This window comes from Pezoporus occidentalis, unplaced genomic scaffold (genome assembly GCF_034315485.1).
Source record: "Pezoporus occidentalis ecotype Australia unplaced genomic scaffold, CSIRO_AGI_Poc_V1 ctg110, whole genome shotgun sequence".
NCBI lineage: Eukaryota > Metazoa > Chordata > Aves > Psittaciformes > Psittacidae > Pezoporus > Pezoporus occidentalis.
In genome coordinates this window covers 930,671-948,908 of record NW_026912887.1, presented here as the reverse complement: position 1 = coordinate 948,908, position 18,238 = coordinate 930,671, and the positions used below count along the sequence as shown (strand labels likewise).

The 18,238-nt window shown below is 44.8% G+C and overlaps 1 protein-coding gene across 8 annotated transcripts in view; it reads left to right on the top strand.

Annotated features, from left to right (window-relative positions):
• The window catches only part of AUTS2 (activator of transcription and developmental regulator AUTS2), a 733,730-nt gene that overhangs the window by 237,108 nt on the left and 478,384 nt on the right, over positions 1-18,238 (top strand). Inside the window, exon 1 of one of the 8 annotated variants that reach the window (XM_062631951.1) lies at positions 5,924-6,247. The exons of the other annotated variants lie outside the window; for them this stretch is intronic. Coding sequence (XP_062487935.1) covers positions 6,200-6,247 — 48 coding nt within the window. The 5' untranslated portion in view covers positions 5,924-6,199. Of the gene's footprint in view, positions 1-5,923; positions 6,248-18,238 lie in introns of those variants that run through there. 8 annotated transcript variants of the gene reach the window in all.

Genomic DNA, 18,238 nt, shown 5'->3' with positions numbered 1-18,238 from the left:
TTCTGCCTAAGAGCTCATCTCAGTCTCCTGGGAGCTCCCCAGAGAAGTGGGTTATGAGCCCTCCTAAGGGAGGACAAGGCTTTGCAGTTCCTCCTTCCTTAGTCCTTGGTCACCGTCCTGTGCACAGCCTCATGCCTTGGTAAGCATTACATGGGTTGCAGCACTTAACTGCTGAGGTGTAAATTACCCCCTGTCCATTGCTGAGTGCAGGAGCTGGTGGCACTGCAGGCTTATCTCTGCTGCTTAGGATTTTGAGAGTAAAACACTTTGCTGAGCAGGACTTGATGTAACTGTGGGCATTAGGGCTCTGCCATCTAATCTGCTTTTATGTTCAAAGGGAACTTGTTTTAGTACTTAACTGTGTATATGTGCACTGCAGAGAGGTGGCATTTTTTTCAGGCATTGCTTTACATTCCCCCCCCCCCCCATTGCTCTTTCCTCCTTGTTCCTTGTGTAAATGAGGGAAATATATACAGAAAACTACATAATGCATTGCAGAGATGTATTCCAGTAGGATAAAATGGAGTGTCATAGAAATCCTTGCTTTCTGGTTTGAGAATTGCATCATTTCAAGCACTTTTGAGTACTGGTGTGCTCTCAGAAGGGAACTTTTCTCCAGGTAGTAAAACCTTGACCAAATACCGCTGTAGCTCTAGAAAACAGGAAGCCAGGGATCAAAATACAGAGGCATTGTGTAGGATTACAAAAGCATTGTCTGATCTTTTAATATTATAAGCCATTTTGTCCAGATGGCAATTATTGTTATTTTTTAAATTACAGATTATAGCACTGCACCTTCCTTTTTCAGAGATATTAAAAAGACATTTTAAGCAGCCGTTGCCTCCCATTACTGAAGATACTCGCACATGACTGCTTGGCGCAGTTACATATATATCATATAATGTCAGTAGCTTTCCTTATTGTGCCCTGATGTAACTCAAAGTGGCAGAAGTAACATATTGTGAGCCCAGCTCTTGTGCGCCAGGCTTATGGGCTGTCCTTCTTCCGTCTCAGTCTGTCTCTTGCAGATTGTAAACCACTAGCAAATGTCTGTTCCTTGTCCTCTGTGGACTGCACTGTGTCTTCGAATGTTTCAGGCTTCTGTGGTTGTGCTTCCTGGCCATAATTTCACCTAGAAAGCTGAGCACCACTGGCTTATCACTCACTGTAACTCATTACAAACTGGCACTTGGCTGGGGGAGATGGAGTATTTCAGACTGCTTTTCTCAAGTTAATCTGTATCTTTCTCTTTGAATCAGGTAGCCTTGCTTATTAGGCTTTATCCTGGTCGCATGGAAAAGCCATCTGTAAGAGCTGGCAGGTCTCATAGCAGGCAGGGAAAATGTTATTTGCACCTCTCAACCACTGCAATGACATCCCTCCATGGAGCATGGCCCTGCCTGTAGGGCTGGCACTGCTGTTGGTCTCCAGCACTGCTTTGTCCTGCACCTCATCTGTCTGACCTGGTGCCAGCCCTGAGAACTTTATCCGCTGGACACAGGATGCAGCTCTTCCTGTGCCAGCTCTAAGTGGATATTGAAGCATAAGAGCTAAACCAGCGACCTAGAGAGCTGCTTTTAAAGTGTGCAGGGAAGTACGAATTGACAGCAGCATGTTTATGATGAGATTTTTCAGCAGCACTCAAGATGAAAGAGCAGATGGTGTTGATGGGAGAGCAGGGTTACAAGGTACAAGATGGGATTTTTATCATGTTAATAACAAGACAGCAAATCCCACAGTGCTTTCTGTTAGTCTGAAAGATGATAGTTCCCTGTAGGCCTTCATGTGAGTCTGAAATGTCCAGTAACATGGGCTGGAGGATGCCTTGTTAGTTCATGATGTTGGTGCTATCGATTGGCTTGAGTTTGGTCATTCTGACCCCTTGCCTCACTGCCCGTACATTGGGAAGCCTTTTAGGGTATAAAGGATTTTGAGGACAGAGCTGGTGTAATTCTGGGGCACTTCTAAACCAGAAACGCTGTTACGGAATCTGGGTACTTTGAAGTGAATCTGGTATTTGCTAGTTTAAAGCTGGGGAAGTGCTGGGCATGTTGAAACGCAGGCAGATGGAGCTTCAGCACTTGCACTTCATTTAAAGTCATGCACATTACTCTGCAGTTCTCTGAACATGGGGAGAAACTTTCACTGTTAGTCAGCTTGCAGATCCCACAGGTTTTGCTCTCAGCTGCAGATAATCTTCCAGGGATCACTGCTTTGGCTGCTACATTCAGAGTCATCCTGAACTGTGAAAAAAATCTCAAAATCCCTTTTGTTTCTGCATATTCCAATTGGGTGTTTCTCACAAACTAATTATAAAAATTACTGTAAACCTTTTCTGGACATGGGAACTTCCTATTTATCTAAACTTTGTGCTTGTTGTTTATGGCCTGTCTTTTCCAGCATCCACGCGCTGGTTGGGAAGTGTGAAAGCTATTATGGTAATAGGAAGCAAGATGGTTTTTCTGCTGTCTTAGTGGCAAAGAGATAGGAATGGATGTGATTCATGTTGGATGTAGTCCCAGTTGCACATACACCATCTCACTTCAGCCTCTCTGCACGGAGATGTATCTGCAGAGGTTCCTTTGGCTTGGCAGAAGGGTCAGTGCTCTTCAGCTTACTCCAGGATCAGCATAGCTCTGCTTCCCTGTACAAATGGGTTCTTCGGGGTGTTTATACTCTGGCACATACAAGGTGAAATAGTGTCCAGTTCGCTCCTGCCCTCCTTCCCACTAACACTTCCCCCAGCATGAGGAAGTGGTAGTCTAACTTGGCAACAACCTGGAGCTAGAGAGGAGGAGGTAGGCCCTGCTTTAAGGTGACTTAAAAATCAGACAGGTACTCCTTGCTCTTTACTTTGCTGTGTTGGTGTATGATGAGCTTTGTCATGGGGAATAATTGAAATGAATGTGGATTGATATCTAAATATACATTAGGGTAGATTAAAAGGCTTAGAAGCAGTGGTCTGTTAAAGAGGAGGTTATTTCAATTCCTATGTACACTGTCTCAAGTTTGAAATGGTGTATTAGAGAATGACAAAACATGCTGAATAAATCAAAAGATGATTGTGCAGGGAGAACTGCAAATATTATATCAAAGTATTGTTCCCTTTGTGGGGGTGTATAAAGTCAAGTCTGGATTTTGGCTGTACAAACTTGGCATCTGAATAACACCTTCATGTTATTTGTGGGTGTTTGAAAGAGAAGGTGTGGGATAACAGAGTTTTGGAGGTTGGTGCTTCAGCATGTTTAGGGATGAATTCCTGTCCATGGTATTGTTTGTCTGGCAGCAAGTCTCAAACAAGTGAACATGAATTGAGCAACAGAAGTGAAGCTGTTATGTCATGCACCATAAAATATGACATTCAAATACACTTCAGACAAAGCGCTGACCCTGTCAGGTTTGAAATACATGGTGTATTTTGCTCAGCTCCGAAGATAAATGTAGTATTGAAGACTTCAGGTGGTGTGTACTTCATGTCCGTGTGCAAACCTGGACAGCTCTTAGTACTGTAAGAAATAACTGTGTTCTGCTCATGCTGCCAAGGGGCTGTTTGTGGATGCTGATGTTGGGCGTTTCAGTGGTGTGACAGAAAATGGGCAATCCTGTGTGTGATCAGCTCTTCCTTGCCTGGCTGGGGGATGTGATGGTTGGAAGTCCTGCATCTCCATTCCCTGTACTGCACTTGTCCTTTGATTACAAAAGGACAGCTCTCGAGGGATGTCGCTCTGCATTTTCCTGAGCTAAAATAATAGCTCTGTGTTTTGTGACCCTGGAACTTTAGGTCCTGCCAGATGCTAATGAACCAGTGGAAAACATCCAGGGGCTGGTAATTGCTTTGAGCCCCAGCTGTTTGTGCTTGGTACGCTGTGTCAGAGCTGCCTGCTTCGGTGCCTGCGCCCTGTCACACTGCCCCCAGGTCCCCTTGGGGACTCTGGGGTCAACGCCATGAGCAAGCTTCTGATAATTGAGTACATGGGGGCATAGTGACCATGTGGGTATGGGAGGCTTGAGCATGAGTTGTGTCTCAACACCACCTCTGTGGTTCACATCTGTGTCTGCAGTAAATCCAGGCACTGTCCCCTGCTCCAGGGGCTGGAGGACAGAAGAGGTCTTGGCCAAGTAACAGTGAGGAGGAAGCGAGGCTCTTGCACTGACCTGGTCCTGTTCAGACACACAGCTGGATGTGTCCTATTTATTCATTTGCTACTTCAAAAACCAACTTTTGAGGTGCAGAAAATAAAGGTGCTAAGAAAAATCAGTGCTTCAATTTTCTTGGGATGTGTGTTCACTGTCAGAGACCTTTTAATTTGTTGTTGTGTTTGCAAGACACAATTTTTGATGATTCCATAGTCCTGAAGGAGGCTGGAACATTTTACAACCCTTTTAGCATGGGTTTATTCTCCCACAGAAAGACAGGATTAAAGGGAGAGTGGGAATACTTTTCTGTAGCATCAGTGGAAAGGGATTTCTGACAGCTAGTGCCATGTCTGGCAGTGGTTTAAGGCAGCTCGGCTGAGTTGTGTTGAGAGGGGTTAGAAGGGGCTTTGCTCACCCTGATGCCCTAGCTGAACAGGGGTCTAACCCCAGAGCAGGACTGAGCAGCATCATCTGCTGCTGCTGCAGATGGGTATGGACTAGGACATCTTCCCATGTGTAGGAAGGTTAGAGCCATACAATCGATTAAATGAGGGGACTGTTCTTGGTCAGCATTGGTATTTAGATCGCTTGTATAAGTCTGAGTTCATGAAACGTTCTGTAAACCTCGAAGTACAAGGCTCTCAGAGTTCCAGCTTCCATGTGTTGCACTGACACCATTATCAGCATCGGTAGCACTTTTTAGGTGAGTAATATTGACAAACCAGCTTTCAGTATCTGTCTCATCTGCTGTGTATCTCTGTGTGTATGTACAGTAGGAGGTGATAAGCCAGAGGTACGTGTATTTATTCTGTTTCACTCTACCTGTGAAAAAGATACCTAGATCTGGAAAAGCATAAAGAGGTTCAAGTACCTGCACAAGAAATTTTGGTCTGTGTTATTAGATGTGTTACTGAGGGACTTGGGATTTCTTAAGTTAATTCCTTGGACATAAGGTGCTGGACCAGATAGCACTGCTCTGGTGTAGCACTGTCTGTGTACAGCAGAAATACAGTGGACTGATTATATTCATCCTGTAGTTTGCAACTTGATATTCAGGGCTCTGTGGCGTGCTTGGAGCTGGGAGATTTGCAGGGAGCTGCAACCAGATCAATGTGTTTCATTAAACCACAGTGGACAGTGTTTCTGATTGGACTGAAGAACAGATAGTCTGCCCAGGATTTTCAATGCATTAGTTTCATACTGATAGTGGTTTTGTTGTTGTTTTTTCCAAAGGGTCTTTACGGGTTCTATTTTAAAACGTGAGACTAGCAGCATCAAAGCTGAACAAGTGGGTATCTGGAGGGGAGATTGGAAAGGGGGGGGGGGGGGGTCAGAAGCGAGTCTAACTCCTGGTGACTTGCTCTGGTTACCGGGTGGCATTACTGCAGCTGCAGAATCAGAAAGGAGATACTTGCTTTATGCCTAAGAGGCTTTATTGTTTCTAAACTATATATAGTTGGGTAATCTTTCTTTAGACAGGGGAGGGCATCGTGGGACAGCCTCCAGAGCATCGCCAGGCTGCATGGTGGGAGCGTGAGGGGTTAACACGGTGCTGGAGCGTTCTCCGAATGGGCAAGCTCATTGTCAGAATAATGTTTAGCCAGGTGTTAATCTGTGACTGGAGGGAAGTGCTGGAATTCATTATTCATCCCACTGGGGGAGGTCATGGTCCTGGGAGGCTGCCAGCACCAGAGCCAGCCTCCTGGCTTTACTGACATGTGCCATTTGTGATGAATGCAGCTGAAGTCCATTTGAGGAATTCTGCTGTCAGGCAGCCAAGCTGACAGCGAGACGCGGAGCTGAGGCACTCGGCGAGCTCTGAGGCAGCAAGTGAGATCGCGCTCAGCGTTGGGAGGGCAGGAGGGGACAAACTGGAGCTGCAGAAGGAAAGCATCGCCTTTTCCTTCTGTCCTTGTTCTCCCACTCTTCGCTTCCCTTAAATCCCCTGTTCCCCTTGGAAAGTCGCCGGCTCTGACGGGAGGAGTGCAGGCACGCTGCCTTTCAGCAGCAGGATAGCTTTGGGTTGCTGTTCTGCTTTTTAACGGGGGCAGGAGGTGAGACAATGATCAAGTCAAGTTGGTTCTATGTCAAGTTCAAGCATGCGGAGAAGGTAAGTGGGTACGTTTTCTCTGGCAGCCTTTCCCGAGGGATCACTGCGTGGTCGCCTGCAGCCCCCCTGCTCCTGACAGGCACCAGTGGGGAAGTTTCACTGGTGAATTTGTTTGCTTGTGGCTTGCTAGGTAACGCGGTGCTGAAAGCCTCTGCAGCACAGGGTACGGGCTGGAAATGTGACAGCCACAACTTCAGCATTGTGTAAGTGGAAGAGAAAAAGGTCTGATTCCTACAGGGCTGTGTCAATTAAAGACGAGCTAAAAAGCAGGAGAGATGTATTTGTTTTCTTCTTGTGCAGCTTGAAAAGGGGGAGTGTTTCTTGTTCTGTAGAGCCGGTTATGAGATGTATCCTGCTTCTGGAGGGAAGTCAGGTCTTTCTTCTCCTTTAGTAACTAAGTATTTAATTGTAAATAATTACTACTGGAAGAAAGAAGTTCTATTAATCAAAAAGTAGTGAGATGTTTGCTAAGGTTGTTTGCTGGGGAGTTTACTGTGGAACTTGCTGCATTTCCTACTGCACAGAACATGGTGCTTTCTGTTGGATTTTCCTTTCACACTCATCTTTCACTTTACCTTTCCTGTCCCCTGGTACCCAGATGCCTGGAGGAGACAGAGGGATGGGGATGGGGAGAAGATGGACCATGATCTCAGTGGGGACTTGCTTGACAGTGATGCATTTTCACTGACTGGGTCCCTGGATGGTTTCCTACCCCAGGTTCAAGCCTGATCCTGTGGTCAGTAACGCTGAGACCCAGTCAGAGTGTCTGTATGTAGCTTTGCTGTTTCCTTGAATCCAGCAAAATGGGGAAAAGAACAGCATGACAAGTTTTTTTGTGGGAATACTAAAGAAGCCCCTCTATCTGTTCCTTAAACATCCTCGAGCGGTTAGCAACTTGCTGTTCTTAAAACAGGGAAAAGCCCATGCATGTGCTATTAGCCTGAAATATTCTATTCTGGCAAATAGTTCTGGCATATTGATTTATGTCTTGTCTTTGTGCCTGAAGTTATACTGCACACTGTGAAAGCATATATATTTCTTTTAACAAGATTGTCCTGTCATTTATCCCGGGTTGCAAATAGCATATTTAACAAAGTCCCAGATTTAAGTATTCCCTTTTCATTTGTTTGGGGCAGTCTTACAAAGGCAATTTGGCTGCAAAATCCTCTTTATTAGGCAGTTATGTTTTATCTCCTTGATGTGTCTCTGCAATAATTCCATGGGTTTAAGAGTCAGAGCAGACCTATAAACATCTCTATCAAACCAAACCAACTCTGCATATTTAGCATGACCTGGAAGTCAAAGTCTAATGAAATCAGTAGTTATTTGTGAGAGGATGAGGTTGGCTATTTAAAGTACCTGGGATTTTTATTTTCCACCTTGACATTTGGTGATTAGATTTCCTTTTTCTGTTTTATTTTTCAATACCCCTGCAGTTGAACCAGAAAGCCCTGAACCAAGCAGATCATGTTCCTGCTTTCCTGTCACTGGGTGACTGTGTGTGTGTTGCATAACCTGCCATACCAGTTTTGTCAGAAACAGATATTTTTGAGATCTACAACCTGTGAAATGTGAACGTGGATGAAATCCAGGAAACCCATTTAGTTCTTCTTAGAGTTCCTTGTGCCTTACAGGATTTTCTTCTGATTCACCAGGGAAGTTGCCAAGTCTGCTCATCTGTTTGGGGGGAGAGAAAAACTTGAAACCATAATGCACACATGCAGGAAGTGCGTGCATGCTCTTCTATTGAATTCTGTGTGTGATAAGAGACCCATTAGTCCTTCGCATGGAAGTGGGGGTTCCTTAATGGAAGGCTCTTCAGACATTTCAATCTTGGCTACGAGGTGGGGATGTTCCCCTTGCTAAACACAGGATTTCGTGTTGTGGTTGTCTGCTTGGCTTATTCTGCATTAGCCTCAAGTCTTGCCTGCGTGCAGAAGTTGTGCTAGTGTGGATTAACACTGACTCTGTTAAACTGGTACAGTTCTCTTGCTGGACACTGTGGGTACACGTTCCGTGAAACAAGTGCTTTTGCCTTGGTGTAACCACATTGGTTTAAAAAATGAGGTCAGATTCCTTTGCAACTCGTCCATGTTGTCAAGGCTTTAGAAAGGGGCTTTATGTTAGCAAAGCTGAAGTATCTCTAGAAATTCTCCAACCAGCTTCTTGCATCAGTTTGTCTAAAGGGATTTAAAACCTCCCTTGGAGATGCAGTTTCTCATTTTCAGTTACCATACGGGCAGGCTGCTGCAAGGATGAGCGTTCCCACTCCCAGCTACACGCTGTCAGCGGCAGTGCTTGTGCCGCCACGTGGTGACATGAGTGCGGGAGCTGATCCAACTGGAAATGAACAGGTTTTATTCCTTTTTTTTTGGGACTGGCTTCGTTTTCAGGCAGATCAACCTGTGTCCTAATTCACCCCCAGTGCGCAGCTATAAAAGATGTACCTCAACCTTATACCTGGTTGAGGGTGAGTGGAAAGGACAGTGATGGCTCTTCTGGCAGCAGCCCATGAAAATAACTTCAATTTGAGCTTACTCTTCTCCTTTGGCAGTGTTACACAATGTCTGTTGAAGGGAGTTCATGTTAGGTTAGGGAAAGGTTGGGTCTCTGCCCTCACGTCAGTACAGTATCTCTGTCAAATCAGAACTAGAACTGCTTTTCCTGTGTGTGCCACAATACTGACATTGCACCGCTCCCTCTTAATTCTCTTGCAGGGAAGTTCATTGACATTTTGATTAGCTGGCTGGCTCTGCTGAGGTTGACATCCTTGCCTCTGGCCATCACAAATATGTTTTTTTCTTCCCCTTTGATTTGCTTTGGAAGATTTTAATGTCTGAAGACCCTTCTCTGATACTTATTTATATACATGTCAGAGGTAACTGCAGGCAGCTTATCCATTGTGAAATATTCCTTCACATACAGATAGTCAACCTGCTTTATGCTCTTGGCATCACTGCTGCTGTAAACTCTTCTGTTTGAACATTGCGCATCCCATCAGATTTATCTGCAGCTTCTGCAGATAGACCTGAGCTGAGGTTTGGGGATGGAACTTGACTGAGCTCCAAGGGAATTCAACCCTCCCAGGTCTTCTGGGAGCTTCCAGACTCACTGCATCCATCTGCCGCCTTGAAATCTCTTGCTAAGCCAGGCAGCTTGTGTTGTCTGCCAGCTTGTGGCTGGTTTATACTGGTAGGGAGAAAATTCAGTGGCTGCAACGGAAAGCCTGAGAAATGGCCTTAGACTGTGCTCGCCTTCTGTCCTAAAGACATGTCGGAACTGGAAGGAGAAGAGCGAGATAGTGGATAAACTGATGTACTTTGGCATGTTAGTTTGCTCAAGTTATCCAAACCGTTTTTAATGCTGTGTTAGACAAGCACTGCAAACCCATTTCACAGCGGCACATTTTTAATTGTGGTTAAAATAATCAGATAATAAAAGTAACTAAAGTAGAAATCCACACAGCTTCATCTTGAGTCTATTATCAAGTTAATTGCAAACATCCTATTATATAAACTTCATGGGATCCTACTGGAAAAAGCCCAAAGTTTTTATGTTTACCCTTTCAAAGATTTAATATAAGGTCATTTGGACAGGAGCCACTTTTACATAATACCCACATTCAGTCTGAGTGCATGTACACTGTAATTAAAATTCAACAGCTACATACGAATAATAGTGCTGACACTGGGAAATCGGTTTGATCTGAGGACAGGAAAGAAGGCAAGCTCTTGGGAATCTGTGAAATTCTGGGAAGTGTGGGAGATGTGTGGAGAGAGGTAGCAGGAGTGGGCAGTCGGGCTTCATGTGTTGCTGCTTCTGTCTGAAGGAGCTCATGGATGAAGTTGGAGGACTTGAAAGGTTTTGCTTTGTCCTCGAAAAGCCTGGTCCCTTGTTTGAGGCTCATTGATAGATATTGCTGAACTGAAGCAAAGCTTAATTCTCTCATTCCCAGCAGTGCCCAAAGGGAGGGAAGTGCTGTATTCCTAGCTGGAAAATGAGATTAAAACACCCGGTACCTAGATATGGGGTATATTCATGTCTTGCTCTATCATAAGACTCCCACTACTCTGGAAGGCAGTTTACAGTTTTGACAGCTAAAATAAAAAGGCTTGAGGACAGAAAACACTTTGAGTGTTCGAAGGGCTTCATTTCCAGCAGAAAGATTTCAATTACAGTCATTTTCCTCTAGTAAGTACAAAGAGGTAAATGGAAACCCTGTTTCAAATGTTAAATGTGCAGACTACATTATTGCCAGTTGTACTTTGAAAGTAAAGGATAAAGCCAATCTAAATCAAAGCCCTGATTCCATATTACTCTTAAAGAGTATGATGAGATCTGCACCCAGTAATTCAGCCACTTGGTAGTGAGCAGCACACAGCCCATTGAATGTGACTTGCATTAGATTGTGTTGCTCTTCCAGGGGGATCGAGGCAGGAAGCGTCTTTCTTGACAAGCACCAAGAGTTGCATCTTGAAAGGGCAGCTCTGCAGCTGGAGATTCATGAGCTGCTGTATTTTTAGAAAATTTAGGGTTTTTTTTCTCTCTTCTCTGACTTTGCTCATTATTTGTCTTGTCCTGTATAGGAGGAATGCAACAAAGATTTGGTTATTTATCTCCTGTGTGGAAACACAGGAGACAATGTCTCCTCCTTCCCATTCCCCACAAAAACATTTTTCATCTTGGGACCATTTTCTCCCCTTGCTGGGATAGGGAATACATTTTCAGGAGTCCATAGCTGTTTTTAGACCAGCTACTGAAATGCGCAGAGTTAACATAGGTGCTCAAAAGAGCCGGATGGCCAAGGGGATAAATCAGTCTGGTGACCTGAGTGCACTGAAACACTCATTTTCCCTGGAATGATGAATTCTTCCAGAAATCTCTCCCCACACTTGATTGAGTCAGGGATGACTGCTTCAGTTGATGACTTTCTCTGTCAGACTTACAGAGACACCGAATTCCAAACTGGTTTATGTTGGAAGGGACCTTAAATCAGGGACACCTTCCACTAGAGCAGCTTGCTCCAAGCCCCTGTGTCCAACCTGGCCTTGAACACTGCCAGGGATGGGGCAGCCACAGCTGCTCTGGGCACCCTGTGCCAGCGCCTCAGCACCCTCAGAGGGAGGAGGAACCCTCCTGCTTTTTTCTCTAAAAGTGTTTGCTGGAGCTAATTGTGCTAATTTTATTTATTTATTTTTGCTGCTGCTTCTCCTCATTGCTTTGTAGATGGATTTCTGCAGGTGCGAAATCAAGATGTTACTCCTTAAACTGGAGATGATCCGCGAAGGGTTGCATCTTCCCAAATTACTTGGCACAGACACCTGGTTCAGTATTTTTATCACTTTTAGCTGCTGAGTTTTCCCCTTTCCTGCCTATGAATATTAAAAGTTTACATTTTTAAAAATCATGTTGCAACTGTGGCTGCCGGCGTTTAGGGAAATGAGTGAGATTTGTCATTGTGGTGCTTGCATACAGATATTGGGCCTAGTCATCGAAGTCAGGAAAATAGATGTAGCAATTTACTTCTCTTGTAAATATGGATTATTACAAATGTGCCTTCATGCTTCAGGAGCCCGAGCTCCTTGGGCTCAGCTGCTTTCTTCCCCCACCTGGCTTTGCTGGGTGAGCCTGTGGTTGCCGTTACAGCTCTCTCACAGACTTGCTTTGATTGACATTTTGGCTTTCTGTTAATTGCATTGATTTTATCTGCTGTTTCTGTGAACACAAAGATGTTGAAGGACAAAAGGTGCTTGCTCATGGTGGCTGCTGCTGCGCTTCTTCTTGAGGCTGGATAGTGCATCTGAACAATGCTTTCCCCCTTATTTTGGCCTCAAAGGCTGGGTTTGGCTGGTGCACCAGCAGAAGCACAGGCTCCTGCCCTCCATGGCATTGTGTGCCCACCGAAAAGCAGGCAGGGCTGAAACCCAGAGGAAGAGAAGCTGTTGGTGTGCAGTCGCCAGCCCTAAAGGGATGAGAGATGAGCTCTTCACAGCAGCACTGCTCAGCCACACGTATGCTCACATCAGAAACTGCCCCTCGGGTTTCTTCTGCTCCTAGGTCTGCAGAACCAAGCGTAGTTCAGCCCAACCTCCTGTGAGGAATGGCCTCCTGCAGCATGAGCCGTGCGCAGGTCCTGCCCTGGCTCCCTCTAATTCTGCTCTGTGTTATTCTAGGCATTTGGAGGAGGATGCTGAAGGTTGTTGGGCCAAGTAGCTCTTCCTTATTTTGGTTTAGGCAGCTCTTTAGACAGTTCTGGCAAGTCTTGATAGTTGGACCAGCTCTTGGGAGAGTGCTGGTGTGGTTTTGGATAAGGGCATTTTAAGTAAGAAGTGAAATGCTTGATTTCTTTGTTCTACAAACTGATCATTTGCAGTTTGTTTTTTGCTGTAAGTGGTTATCACTAACTCATAACATTTTGATATGAAGAATCAGAAGGCTCTGTAGGTTCATTTGGCTTTGCTGGGAATATGGTTGAAATACAAAGGACTTCTTGGAATCTGAGGCAGTTGTTGCATCCTGCATATGCAGACGGCTCCAGAGCTGCTCCTGCCTGGGCAGATGCTGAGAACTCTGTGGGACTCGCATTGCTGAGCCATTGGGATCTGTGGGCACCTCCCGTTTTCCCTTTGGCATTTCTCATAAAGGGAGTCACTGGAGCAGAACTGTTTGAGCATCTCGGTATCACTGTAGGATCCTCCCACCTCTAAGTGGGAATATGTGTTGGGTGTTCTTCCAGCTGGAGCCGGATTCTGACCAGCTCTGTCTTCAGTATGCCTTGAGATCTAGTCCTGAAATGTTCCATCTTCAGTCTGGGTTTTTTTCATGTGTTTGTGAGACTAAGAAGAATTGTATGCTAATGGGAATCGTCAGGGGCACGTAAAATAACAAGGGGAAAAAAGAGCCGTGATACATTCTTCTGATGTAAATTTTTAATCAAATGTATTTTCTTCTGTTAAGCAACTTTTACAGCCCACTGCACAAAACACACCACCAGAAAACTCTGCACAATGAACCGCATGTAATAGGCCAGCAGTGCATCCATTACCCGTTTTTAGGTGTGTAATGCATTTAAATCCATTTCTGTGTGCACGGCAGTGTACCGTCAAAAGGTAATTAGAATTTTCACAGACTTGCTCTCATAGTTCCTTAGGTTTTCTTCAGATTGCAGTGCTTTGGAGGGTGTCATTAACAGTGGTTGCTTTTGTAACAAGAAGGAAATACAATTTAAAATACATTAGGAAACACAGTTTGAAATACATTAGAAAGCTGGAAACTTTGTATCAAAATTTCTAAGGTGGTTGTAGAGTGATTGGCATCAGTGAACGCTGTTCTTGAGCACAGCTGGACTGAAGAGCCGGTAGAGCAAAGAGCAGGTTGTAGCAGCAGTAATAGTGACATTAAATAACACTTCAATATGAGTAACTAGGGGTAAGTTTTGTATTTACTAAGGTTATAGCAGTATCCTCTGTATGGGTGACCAGCCTCAGTGGTGTCATCACTGTTGGTGTGTATTCCACACAAGGACCTCCTGCCTGGGAACCCCCATTTGAAGCCAAGGATCTAAGGTTGAGTCGGTGCAGCCAGAGGACAGAAGAGCTGCCTTCTCTCAGGCTATGAGCTGTGGTGAGACCTGCTGCTGTCTGGGAGGGACTGGTGGCAAAGCAGCAGACTCGGACGTGGTTGGGCACACGTAAATGCAGAGGAATTCTCTTGAGCTGCTGTTGGGGATACAGCTTTTGATTTGCAAGCCTGTGGTATGTGTAGCGCTGGAACCAGTGACATGTAGGTACTTGATAGATTAATATTCAGGACACAGTCGATGAGAGAGGCTGGCTGGGGGGATGTCACACGCAATCTGTTCATCTAGAATTATTTCCTGGTTTGAAGCCAGAGTCACTGATTCTGTAGATAGGAAGGAAAAAGCCTAATCTATGGGTTTACTCTGATTTTAAATTTGAACCCCCCCCCCCCCCACTCCATCCCAGACTTCATTTGCCTGAGGGCTGGTTCTGCCCTTTAATTATTGAAGAACTGGGTTTTGTTTACAGCTTGTAATAAAACTGATAAAAGATTAACAAGGTGCTCGTGAATCAGATTAAGCAAATTAAAGCTTTGACAGACTCACAACTGCAAATGTTTGAGAATTATAAAGCAGAAAAAGAACAGCCCGTATCAAACGATCAGTGCACTGAGTTTGTCTGGGAGAAAAGAGAGTCTTGTTTGCAGTCACCTGTAAGAGCAGCATTGTCTGCTCTATCAAATACTGATGTGTGCTTTTAGCAAATTTGGAGGTATTGGTGGTATAAGCCAGCAGTGGGTATGTTAAAATCATGTTTTATTGTGGCGTGGGGTAGCTGCATGAATGGAGCACGGGTTGGAGAAGGGATTCAGCTTGAAGTACATGCGTCTGAGTTCACCGTAGTGTCAAGCCTGTGCCAAAGCACATGTACCTCATGCTACTCTTAAGGACTGCATTGACTCTCCCCTAAAATGATCTTAATGCTCTGTATGAACTTGGGAGTGCCAGGTTTACACTTGGATTTGATGATCTTAAAGGTCTTTTCCAACCTAAATAATTCTAGGATTCTGTGTGAAGTGATGGACTCCAAGCTGATTTCCATGTGAGAGTGTAATTAGATTCTATCTCCATTTCTATGCAAGAACAAGATCTTGGGGTTATAATGGAAACAATGAGCACAGTGCTCAGTAGTAGTAACAAACCAACTAAAATCATTGGAAATGTACTAAGAATGGAACAAGGAACATTGCTGTGATGGAATAGAAATCCCTGATTTACCTGTGGTGTGCACACTGTGCAGCTCTCATCCTCCCCTCTTTAAAGACTTGCTGACACTATAAACGCTCGGATAAGAGCTGCAAGGTGTCCAACTGCCTCTGTTTGGGAAGAACTAAATGAACTAGAACCCTTCAGGTGAATAAATAGGTTAAGGAGATGTGACAGAGGTCTGTGAAATCACGTAGGACACAGGGAGGATGGGGATTGTTCATTTCTTTCCAACAACAGAACGTGGGGATTTCAAAGGAAGATAAGAGCCAAGTTGAAGGAGATCGGTAGTAGGTGGCTCTTTGTGAAGGTGTTGACCAGTGCAACTGGCTGTCAGAGGAAATTGTGGGTGCTTAAAGTTTACACCTCTTATGGGAGAGTGGGCAAATTAATGGAAATCAAGTGATTGCCCCTGAGCAGGAGCTCAGTGAGCTGGAAATGACTGGAGGTGGAAGCAAGGGAGAAAGATGTATGCTTATAAATAGAGACAGGAGTATTATATATACCTAGCCTATTTTTGTTCTCTTTCTCTGGACATCCATTTATGGCCACCGTTGGAAAGAAGATGCTGTGCAAGCTGAGCCTTTGATCTGGCCCAACCAGGCTGTTGTCTGTGCTGATGGTGCTGGGGCTGCTCATTCTGAAACATCTTGTCTTATACCATGACTGTTATATGAAACTGGTGTTCTTCCACAGCCACCAAGCTTAGCAGCTATGGATTTGATTGTGATTGTCACCTTAAAACAAAGGCATACCATATAGTGTTTACAGCTTAGTATTAATAGCTGGGACTGGGAAGAAGAATGCAATTTCTCCTCTTCCATGTGCTTCATTTTCTCCAGCCTCACACATGTTGTCAGGATTATTATCTGGGCAGTATTTTTGGGAGAATTACAATGCATTTCCTTGAAGCTATTGGTCAAGACACAGCACCAAGAGAAGGCAAGCACTATTCCTGTTGCAGTGTCTACAGAAGTTTCACAATGGGTGAATTATTATGTTACAGAGCTTTTTAGAACCCTGGTGAAAAACCAGTACAAACCTTTAAGCATAAATGATGCTTACATTTGAATGAGGTGACAAGAAACTTCTGGGGCAGATGAGGAGAGTTAGAGTCTAATTAAATGGAGTCATTCTGTTCCCTTGGGAAAGAGCTGTGAAATCGAACACGGAAACAGCAGGTTCAAAGGTCAGTGTGTAGATCCTAAACTGCTTAAAAGATGGGGTAGGATTTCACTGAGTGTATCATAAACTCGAGGTCAGTAACCAAATAGTTTCTTCATTGAACATCCCCATGGCAGGGGGGTTTAATGGCTTTAAACTGATTGGCTTTAACCTGCCAGAGGGGAGACTGAGATGAGCTCTTAGGCAGAAGCTCTTCCCTGTGAGGGTGCTGAGGCGCTGGCACAGGGTGCCCATAGCAGCTGTGGCTGTCCCATCCCTGGCAGTGTTCAAGGGCAGGTTGGACACAGGGGCTTGGAGCAAGCTGCTCTAGTGGAAGGTGTCCCTGCCCATGGCAGGGGTTGAACTGGATGAGCTTTAAGGTCCCTTCCAATACAAACCAGTCTGGGATTCTGTGATCCAAATATAAACTGTTATATCTAACACACCTCCTTAAAGTTATGATTTAAGACAAATATCTAATCTGTAGGTCTCAATAGTGTTGAGATGTGTTCCATGTCAGAAGAGAGCAGTGCATCCCTGTTCTCGGGGAGCAGCAGTGGGTACATGTGGGTTGCATTACTCTTAGCTTTATTCCAGCAATATTTGTAACTTGCAGTGTTCTACATGATGCAGATGTGAGAGATGAATAGATAGTTTCTATTTCCTTGTTTAGTGTGCTGTAATTTTTCAGTGCTGTGATCAATCTTTGTCCAGCCTTCTTGAAACTTTGCTGGTGTTCAGCGTGTTCCCTCTGATTGTCAATGATCTCCTTTAAAAAGCTCGGATCTGTTCCATCTGGGCCCAGCAACTTGGCAGCTTGTGTGGCGGGCAAGGGCTGATTTTTTTTCTTGTGAGTGCTAGTATGGAGAAGTCAATTCATGGCTAAAAAGATTAAAATCCCTAAATCAGAAAAGCTGGAAAAATCTAACAATTGCAGCTCTGCCAAGGAAGTGCTTCTTGTTGGATTAGAAAATTTTATGACAAGTTGAAAGAGGGAGATTTGGAAGTGTAATTCAGTTGTCAATCCAGGAGAGTTAAGGCTGAGTCTGTGTTAGAATACATTAACAGCACTGCCTGGACAGGGAAAATTGCCTCTCAGAGACAGTTTTGTGCTGGTTTCCATTCTGCCTCCATTTGTTATGCCCTGCTTTGAATTTCCTAATGTTGATGTCACTGAGGTGCATCATCTGGAGCGTTTAGAAAAGGTCTTTGCTACTTATGTGTATGGGTGCCCCTTCTGAAATGAACTGCCTTCAGTAGCAGCAAGGAAATGGGGAGTTGTATGCTGCTGTAGGAAGAGGGTCAGGATAGCACATTTGAAGGGAGAGGTGTCCATATGGTACGTTGGAGGTGTTACGTATGCCTTGTGCTCAGAGGAAGCATCCCCTCTTCTTGTCAGGGGTTGTCAGTAGTTGGGTGCAGTGCTGTGGTTCTGGGTGCGGAGGTCTCTGGGTGGTGGGTGGAGGGAATGGCTTTTACGTTTGGGGAAGGCCCTGATGTGCTTTGGATGTTGTGTTAGGGTTCTGCTCCTGAGATGGTATGAAATCCTGTAGGAAAGGCAGCACTTGGCAGCAGAGTGATGCTGTCAGCCCACTTGCTGCTGGCTCCCTGCAGGAAGGGTCTTACAGGACGAGGCTGTTCAAAACACTGAGCAGGTACAAACCCAGCAAGTCTCTCGGGGATGTAAGTGACTTTTGGAATTGTGGTTCATATCCAGAGATGCGTGGTCGATGGGAGAGTAGGGAAGGGGAAAGCTGGCTCTGACCAGCAGGTCACTGGAGTGCTGGGACGATGCTGGGTGCTTTCCTGCTCTCCCTCTTTGCACTCGACACGAGCAGCCCCAGCACTCAGCATCTTAGTGGAAACTGGCTCACAAAACACTGCTTCGCATCTCTGAGACCTGAGATAGGAATATAAAAGGAAATGTGTGTGTTTATCTCTTAAGTGCAGCATATCCTTTGCAGTCCCATTGATTCTTTCATCCTCTTCAATTAAAAAAGTCAAAACAGAGCCCGTGTCTCCATTAACGTTTCTCTCCAAGT